The sequence below is a fragment of the Phyllostomus discolor genome, chromosome 2 (genome assembly GCF_004126475.2).
Source record: "Phyllostomus discolor isolate MPI-MPIP mPhyDis1 chromosome 2, mPhyDis1.pri.v3, whole genome shotgun sequence".
Lineage (NCBI taxonomy): Eukaryota > Metazoa > Chordata > Mammalia > Chiroptera > Phyllostomidae > Phyllostomus > Phyllostomus discolor.
Genome location: NC_040904.2, coordinates 106,458,751 through 106,467,984, shown reverse-complemented (window position 1 = coordinate 106,467,984; position 9,234 = coordinate 106,458,751). Strand labels below are relative to the sequence as shown.

Sequence of the window (9,234 nt, the reverse complement as noted above, 5' to 3'; positions counted from 1 at the left end):
CAACTGAGCTATTCTGCCAGGACTAAAAGTTCTGTTCTTAAAGAAAAGTTTGAAACACATGCATGAATGTATCTAGGCAACTGGATGGAACCAAATCCTGTTTATTTTCATAGCACATCAGTGGACGTGCTACTCTGGGGATCTCCTAGAGTGTCTGAAGCAGCCAGGACTTTATTACTTGGGCCTCCACTAAAAAAGTAGTAACGGTAACCTCAGATTGATCGCTGCAAGCTCTGCACACTATGTGCCCTGCGTGCAATAGCTCTTTATTTCTCCCTCGACCCCATGAGGTTGATACTGTCATCTGCCTTTCTCAACAAGGAACCTGAGGTTTAGGGATATAAGCGGCTGGCCCAAGGCAGTAGCATGTTGAAGGACCACTTCCTGGTTCATAGCCAGTGGCTTCTGGCTGTGTCCTCACATGGTGGGCAGGTGTGAAGGGGCACTGTGGAGGCTCATTTATAGAAACACTATGATTCATGAGGGCTCCACCCTCATAACCGAAACACCTCCCAAAAGCCCCCACTTCCAGATACCATTACAGCATGCATTAAGATTTCAACACATGAATGTAAGGGGAGAGACCCAGACATTCAGACCCTAGCAGTAAGTTCCCATAAGTTTTTAAAAGGTAGGTTCCAGGGTGTGTGAAAGTTGGAGGGAGTGACTGGAGACAACAGAGTGGAATGTGGTGCATTCCTGCAGGGAATTGGGTGGGATCCATTGAGGTTCCCAAGTTTGTTTTCAGAACTGCAAGAGACAGGCTGCCATGCTTGCCTACAGACAGGAGCTGTGAACAGGGTTGGGGCTGTGAGACCTAGATTTGGAGGGCACCCTAATCCTAATTGCAAATGTTATATTTAGACACTTAGCAAAATGTCATGCTAGCAAATATGATTATCAAGTAATCAGGTTACTCAATGGGGGTCTCAGTTATCCCATCTGTAAAAAGGAAATGAGACCCACTGCCCCTGACTGGCAAAATTTAAATGAGATATGCATGTAATCTTTCTGGCACTTAACAGGCACTTAATAAATAGCAGCTGTTATTGTTATCATTTTAATTGTACATAGCTCCATTTTGAATTTGTTCAAATGATTGAACAGATCATAAATTACATGATAATAACAAATGTTATGGTTAGCAGATACAGATCTGTGGATCCAGAACAGCACCTGAAGTAGCTCAGAGGTCATGCAGAAGGCTCTTGGCCCAGTGTCTTGGAAGAAATTGGATCTGAAGATGGCATCTAGGGTGCTGTGGGGCAGCCTCAGCCTGCTCCGCCTGCTGTGGTGTCTCCTTCCACAGACAGGTTATGTGCACCCAGATGAGTTCTTCCAGTCACCTGAGGTCATGGCAGGTAAAGCGCCCCCTGCATGGTTAAGATAAATTGCAGCAAAGTTTGGGTTAGAGCTGACTGCATACTTAGTGGGGAGGGAGAAACATATCTGTGCAGATGAGCAGTAAGTCCATGAGGCTCTCTGGAATAAGAACGTGGGAGTGGAGACTTCGAATTTCCTTCCTGAGTGGTAACATTGACCTCCTGGATGTAACTAATGAAATGCCAGCCTTGTTGATGTTTTCCAACTTAGACCAACAGTACAGGTTATTTGGAGGAAAAATTGTTTTGTATTGCTCAATGGAAGGATTTGTGTTGGGCTTCCCTGGTGATTGGGAAAATTTACACAGGGTTGTAATCTGAACTAATGTAACTTTTCCTCTGTAGATTTACATGAGGGCTCAGGGAACCCAGACCTGGAATGCTCACTTGTTAGAACTTACCTGCTAGGCAGTGTAGGGCACATCATGAGGATAGTTGCTAGTGACCTTGAGCCTTTTCAGATGTGCTTTGGGCACATGGCTTCCTCCTCATGGTTGAAGATGGCTGCTTGAGCTCCAGCCATCAACTCTAAAACCAAGTCTTTCCAGCCACTGGAGAAGAAATGGGCATGCCTGCTCTCTTCTAGGGCATTTTTGAAAGTTGCATACCTTTTGCCCATTGCTATCCCATTAGTCAGGATGTATCACATGGCCACTCCTCGCTGCAAAGGAAGCTGAACATTATAGTCTTTATAACTGACCAAACATCCCACTAAAGAGACTAAGGAATAAGGAGGGAATGGATATTCAGAAGACATTCAGCTATTTCTGCCACAGACCTCAACAAGTGGATTTAACTTGAAAGGTCCAGTCTTCTTTTCTATACTTTTTAAAACCAGAGGCAGTAAAAAGCAGCCAGATTGACCTGACCCTAGATTTTCTGTTCCCCTTTCACCTTGTGACATAGAGAAAGTGGCTAAAAGGCTGAAGGAATAAGTAGGGGAAACAAATAGCCCTAAAACCAGCAATGTTATAAAGATGAGAAGTTGTGGGGTGGAGCTGAGATGCAGAAATTAAAAGTTTGTTTCCTTCATCCTCACCCCTCAGAGCTCTGGGACACTGGAGCACAGGGTCACAAACCAGGGCCGGCTGACAAGTATCCTAAGTACTGCTTGAATATATTCTTCTTATAAAAAATTTAAATGTAGACAAAACTAAAGTCACTTTTGACCATAGCCACAATTGCTCATTCCCTTCCACCTCCTCACACTGCTTATCCTGGGTAAGAATCATAATTACAGAGATGTGTTTTTGACTCTGACTTTGGAGACTTTAAATCTGAGGAAAGGATTGGAACCTCTCCCTGCTCCTCCCCATACACCCTGTCCAGGGCACATTGTCACCTTATGTCCCCAGCACAGTTCCTCCTGCTCCCTCCACAGGTAGGGCCGAACTCTCCTGTATTCATTTCTATTGCTGCCTAACAAATCACCACAAACCTAGCAGCTTGAAACTGTTGGTTCACAGTTCTGTTGGTTAGAAGTCAGGCATGGGCTCTCTTCTTAGGGCAGCACAAGACTGAAATCAAAGTATAGACTGGGCTGAGTTCTTGTCTGAAGCTCTGGGGGTGGGAAATCTGCTTTCCAAGCTCATTCTTCTTATTGGAAGAACTTGGTTTATTTTGGCTATGTGACTAAAGTCCCCGTTCCCTGCTGGCTGTCACCCAGGGGCTGCTCTCAGCTCTTAGAGGCTACCGCGTGCCTCGCCAATGGCTCCCTCCCTCTTAAGACAGCAATGGTACATCAAATCCTTTTAATGGTTTGAATCGCTGATGTCCTTTTCTGTCACCAGCTGGAGAAAACACTACTTTTAGAGGGCTCATGTGATTATTTCAGGCCCATCTGGGTTATCTCTGTATGTTATGGTCAGCTGTCCCCTGGGTCATAACCTAATCACAAGAGTGAAACCCACCATTTTCACAGTCCCAGGGGTTATGCAGGAAGTCAGCATTAGAGGGCTCGAATATCTTGGAGCCATCCTAGAATTTTGTGTACTGTATTCCCTGAGCTTGGAACTGGTTCACCTCTGCTTCTCTCTCTACAGAAGACATCCTGGGCATAGAGGCTGCCCGGCCTTGGGAGTTTCAGCCCAGCAACTCCTGCCGCACCGTGGTCTTCCCACTGCTGACCTCTGGCTCTGCTTTCTGGCTGCTCAGGCTCTGGGGAGAGTTGGGACTGTGGCCCATCCCAGTGAGTGGGTACGTGCTGCTGGTGGCACCGCGGCTCCTCCTCACTGCCCTCTCCTTTGCTCTGGATGTGGCCGTGTACCACCTGGCCCCACTGTGGAGGGCAGAGCGCTGGAATGCCCTGGTCCTGCTGTCTGGTTCCTACGTCACCCTGGTCTTCTATACAAGGACCTTCTCCAATGCCATCGAGGGACTGCTCTTTGCATGGCTGCTGGTACTGGTATCCTCCCGTGTAGCTTGGAGCCCCACAACCAAAGAGCCTGCTCCGTGGTGGCACAGCTGGCTTCTTGGAAGTATCGTGGCGGCTGGCTTCTTCAACCGGCCCACCTTTCTGGCCTTTGCTCTGATCCCCATCTTTCTCTGGAGCATTTGCGGAGCCACGAACCCTGCCTTCAAGTCACTGATCAAGGAAGCCCTGGGGCTCCTCCCAGGATCAATCCTCACCGCATCAGTGTTTGTGGCTGTGGATAGCTGGTATTTCTCCACTCTCTCTAGATCCAGGGCCCTTGTCCTGACGCCTGCCAATTTCCTACACTACAACCTGGATCCTCAAAACCTGGTGAGGCATGGCACACATTTTCGGCTCACTCACCTGGCAGTCAATGGCTTTCTGCTTTTTGGGATGCTGCATGCCCAGGCCCTGCAGGCTGGGTGGCAAGAGCTGCAAGCCTGCCTCCAGGCCTTTAAACAAACAGGCTTTCGGAGGGTGCCGGATGCCCAGAGTCTACTGTCCAGCCCCAGGTCTCACCTTCTGCTCTTCTACTTCCTGCCCCTGGCCCTGCTGTCTGCTTTTAGCCACCAGGAGGCTCGGTTCCTGATCCCCCTTCTGGTCCCCTTGGTCCTGCTTTGTAGTCCACAGACCCAACCTGTGCCCTACAAGGGCACCCTGGTCCTCTTCAATGTTCTGGGCGCCCTCTTCTTTGGCTGCCTGCACCAGGGGGGTCTAGTACCTGGCCTGGAGCACCTGGAGCGGGTGGTTCATGCACCTGTGCTCCCAAGTGTACCTACCCACTACACACTCCTCTTCACCCACACCTATATGCCTCCCCGACACCTCCTACATATCTCAGGTCTGGGATCACCTGTGGAGGTGGTGGACCTGGGTGGGACCGAGGACTGGGTACTGTGCCAAGCACTGAACAACTTCACCAGACAACCAGCCTGCCAAGTGGCTGGTGGACAGCGGCTCTGCCGCCTTTTTGTGGTGACTCCTGGCACCACCAGGCCTGCCATGGAGAAGTGCAGTTTTCCCCTCAAGAGTGAGACACTTGTGTTTCCCCACTTGACCCTTGAGGACCCACCAGCCCTGTCCTCCCTGCTGAGTGGGGTTTGGAGGGACCATCTCAGCCTTCACATCCTGGAGCTAGGAGAGAAGCCTGACAACATGACAGAAAATCCACTGCCATAGATGAAGGCACCACTCCACCTTCTGTGTAGGTAGCTGGGCTGGGACAGAGCCCTGAGTCTCTTCCATTCCTTTCCTTTCCCTTCCAGAACTCCCACCACTGCCTCTCCTACACACAGCCCTCAGCTGTCTTACCTTCTGGGTAATCTGACATCCTTTTCCCCTCAAAGACCAAAGATCTGACTGGTCAAGGTCCCTAAAGAACCTGGTATAACCAATGGCCCCCAGTGGTTCCTGCCCTATTCCTTCCAGCCACTGTGCTGTTTTAAATATATGGTAGCATCTGGTTGTGAAGAGACAATCATGTGCTAATGACATTCCTCAATGACCTCCAAATCTTCCAAGATGCCTTACCTCTTGCTGCCATGACAACCTTTGGCTTCCTAGACACCTAGAAGGAGGCAGTGGGAATGTAGAGAGAGTAGGAAGCTCAGATTCAAGGGACCAGAGTTCTAATCCCTGGTCTGACACTCACTGGCTCTGTGATCTTAAGAAAGCTTCTTCCCTTACCCAGCCTCAGTTTCCCAACCTGTACAAGGGATCAGAGGATCTCTGAGGTGTCTGCCAGCTAACACTGTGTCTGTCATTCCTGGGTCTGCAACACATGTCCCCTGGCTAGATAGGCATGTCTCTCCCATGATCTTTAAGCATAGAAGTGGGTGTGGTGGTGTAATTAATTGCACTTTTATGCCTGCTGCCTTAGTGTTTGGCTATTACTAAAAAAAAAAAAATAGATCTGGAGTATTTCTTTCCACTGCCTTCTACACCTCTCCATCAATGGCAGTGGGACACTTTGGCCTGTCATCCTTTAAGGATCATCCTCCTGGATAAAGGATCATTCTTCCTTTAAGAATCATTTTTCCTCCTGAGCCCGCCACACTCAGAGTGGAGGACACACAATAGTCAGCTTCTAGCAGCACCTGACAACCTGGTGCTCCCAGAAACCTTTCTTCTTAAATGTGATCTGGTTCCTTTCCAAGCTCAAAGGCCTTGTCTAAAACCCCTCTTCACAGGATAGAGAGCGAACCCCCTGCCAAACCAACACGTGTTGCTTTGATGGAAGCTATCATACCCCTGAGCATGCTGCTCCCAACACAGGTACTCTCTACCCCCTCCACTGGGGACATGAGGAGCTGTGGTACTACACCTGTCCTTATTCTCCCACCTCACACCTCTGCCACCTTATGAGAACAAGAGGCAACAGGGCCACAGAGACCAGTGAGCTGGAGGTCAGCACAGAGCAGGACACCAAACCTATACAAATAACCAAATCTGAGTCCTTTCCTAGTCTTACCTTTTGCTGGCTAAAGCCTTGTGTAATCTTAAAGCTATACCCCTCACAGGCATGCTGTTCTGTGACTGCTATTAGGGTCTTAGTGCCATACCTTTCTCATGACTCCAATCCTAGGAAGAGGAAATTCATTGGTAGGCTGGTAAATGTGTAGCAACCTGTTTTCTGGGGCAATCCCACCCCCAATTTTAGCATTTGCCTATTTCTGTGGTGTAAATACTCTCACATGGCTATTTCAAACTACTAAATTGATGTTACTGAATTCCAAGCTGGGAGGAGATACCAAGGATCTACTCTCATGAAGCAGCACAAACTGGCTCTAGAACACTATTGGACATTTGCTTCCTTTAAACTCTAGAGACTCATTCGTAGCAATTCATTATTCTTGTAGTTTGTTTCTGCTACAAACATCTTGACTTGTCTTCCTACCCCTAAGATATCATCTCTGGCAAATGATAAGCACATATTTATTTTGCAGCCAAAAATGGCATTTCTGTCCATAGATATAAAACCAAATGCCATGTCAGACACACCCAAGACACTAGGATCCCAAACTCCTCCGGCTTCTGCCTCTTCCCTTTTCCAGGTGAGTCCACAACCTCAGAATTCCCTGGAAAACCTGTTGGTGTAGATTGTGGTGGTCTGAGCTCTATTAAATTTGTCATTAAAATGTACCTGTGTGGCATCAAAAGGTGAGCTGAAATCACTGCAAGGTCTGCAGAATGAGGGGGTGAGCTGCTTCCCTCTCTGGCAGAGCTTAGGAGAGCTTGAATGGCACGCTGGGAGGCTGTTGTCGGGGTTGGGAGGATTTGGTCTGTTTCTTTAGTAGTAAGGTAATTGGTGAGAAGGCAAGCCACTAATACAAACACTGAGGCTTTTATAATGATGTGGGGAGACATCCCAATGACCTCTGGTTGGAGCAGAAAGGACAGTTTTCTCTCTACTCTCAGACGCTTTCTACAGAAATCGAAGGAACTTAAAGTTCTTAAATACTCCTTCCACAAAAAATAAGCAAGTGCTCCCTTCTCTTGCTTTCCTTCCTTTCTTACTAAATGGCCAGTTTGTCTTGAAATTTCATTGCTTCCTGCACCTCTTCCCTTTCTGTTTCTTCTAGAAAAAGACAGTGAGTGTGCTTGTTTATGTTGAAGGTAGGGATTTGGGCTGGGGAATGCTAATATTGTGCTGTTCTGATATCCAGAGACCAATGGATAGGACTGAGACCAAAGAGACAGACAAGACAGTAGAGTGAACAAGCTCCTCAGGCTCACCACTGCCAGGCTACAAGAATCCCGTGAGTTGCCTCTGGTCTAGAAGAAGGATATGTCCTCTTAGAGGAGAAGAGGGTAGTATGCCAAACCAGGATTTTTGTCATTAGGGGAATTGGACTTCTGGCCTCAGAGAGGATTAAATAGTACCTCTGATGGGAAGGCTGAAGGGTGGGATGCCAAGCAGGAGTTTGACCATTAGGAAAGTGTAGGACAAGCTACTTTCATTCCTTCATCCTCAGCGTAGGTCTCCAGCCCTATCCAGCTCCTCGTGACTATCAGAAAAACCAGAGTATAAGTCTGTTTGGTTACCAATCAGTCTAAAAGCTTCTCCCCTGGCTTTGACCTTTCTAGATTGCATGAATAACTGTGTAGCCTAATTAGAGGTGATCAGCCTCTAATGGCAGGACATTTCTGTATACAATGGATTTTCCTACTACTGAGTCCATTAGCTACACCATAATGTTTATATTGTATCCTTGACCCTCTAAAGTGGTGAATAGGAATCCAGATAGCTTGTTCCATGGTAGGCAGTAGTCCTTACACCCAGTGGTGATGGTGGGGAGTAGGAAGGCAGGCACTGAAGGTCAGAGTAAATGCTACAGAGAGCTATGCACTTAGGCCCTAGAGTCAAACGCCTGTATTCACATCCCGCTCAGTAAGCATCTAACCTTTCCGAAATTAAAGTGGCTGTAAGGATTAAGTGAGATAACCCACACAGGGTGCATTAGCAAATAGCAATACAAAGTAAGCACTCAGTATGTTAACCATTCATTCCCCGGGCCTATAGTGCCCAGGAATCCTAATACAGCTTGCTAGAGAAGTACCACACTCATATCCATTACTCAGCTCGCACATTTAATCACAGGATTTTGGCATCTGCTAAGTTGTCTTTCCATCCATGATCTCATCTGCAGACAGTGCCGTGCTACATCGATGCAGAGGCAGCAGCAACTACCACGAGTTTTAGTCCCATTCGCAGAAGGCAGACTCTTTCGCTCTGCGGTACGGTCCAGGGCTCTCTCTGCACGTGCAGTATCAGGGTCTAGCCTACCTCCATTTCTGTTAGGCTTCGGGGTATTTCTTCACACACTGCCCTGTCCGATCACAGGGCTGCACCGAGGACGTCCGTTTGGCTGCTCTGGGTTCTCTGATAAGTGGGCCTCTACAAGCCGAAATGAGTCAGGATTCGAAGCCTTGCGCAGTGCCGGGGATCACTCCTTAGCGCCCAGGCCCGTGTCCAGACCAGAAGGAAAAGCAGTCGATCTCCGGCCGGCCAAATCCGGGTTTAGTGGTTTGCGTCCCGGCCCCTCTGGCCACCTGGTGGTGGCCCGGGGCGCTCCCGGAGGCCGCGGCGCACCTCCTGAATGAAGGTGTCTCTGAAGCGGGCAGCGCGCCGGCCCAGGGAAGCCGCGGGCCCAGCCCCAAGACCTCGCAGACGACGGGCCGCGTCCTGGCCGCGCAGCTGGGCCTGCAGTAGTGCGAAGGCAGTGAGCTGCGCCGCACGCCGGATAGGCCGCGATTCGGCCAGGCGCTCCACTAGCTGCGGGCTGTGCAGCAGAACGGCCAGCAGCCTCCGTAGGACCATCCTTGGAGCAACCCGGAACCCGTAGCGCGCCGCCCTGGCTTCTAATCGGCGACGCTACATAACGGACCACGTCTAAATCCGCACCGCCCAGTGACGACACTGCCGGGCTGGGATTGGTC

The 9,234-nt window shown here is 49.1% G+C and overlaps 2 protein-coding genes across 2 annotated transcripts; one reads left to right on the top strand and one right to left on the bottom strand.

Moving 5' to 3' along the window:
• PIGZ (phosphatidylinositol glycan anchor biosynthesis class Z) lies at nucleotides 1–7,300 on the top strand. Its single transcript, XM_028505296.2, has 2 exons — nucleotides 1–1,361; nucleotides 3,425–7,300. Exons 1-2 carry the CDS (start codon nucleotides 1,196–1,198, stop codon nucleotides 4,972–4,974), a joined length of 1,716 nt encoding a protein of 571 aa, XP_028361097.1. The 5' UTR covers nucleotides 1–1,195; the 3' UTR covers nucleotides 4,975–7,300.
• A 1,064-nt stretch (nucleotides 7,301–8,364) lies between these two features.
• NCBP2AS2 (NCBP2 antisense 2 (head to head)) lies at nucleotides 8,365–9,233 on the bottom strand. Its single transcript, XM_028504983.2, has one exon. The coding sequence runs from the start codon at nucleotides 9,113–9,115 to the stop codon at nucleotides 8,816–8,818; it is 300 nt and encodes a 99-aa protein (XP_028360784.1). The 5' UTR covers nucleotides 9,116–9,233; the 3' UTR covers nucleotides 8,365–8,815.
• Between the last annotated feature and the right edge of the window lies 1 nt (nucleotide 9,234).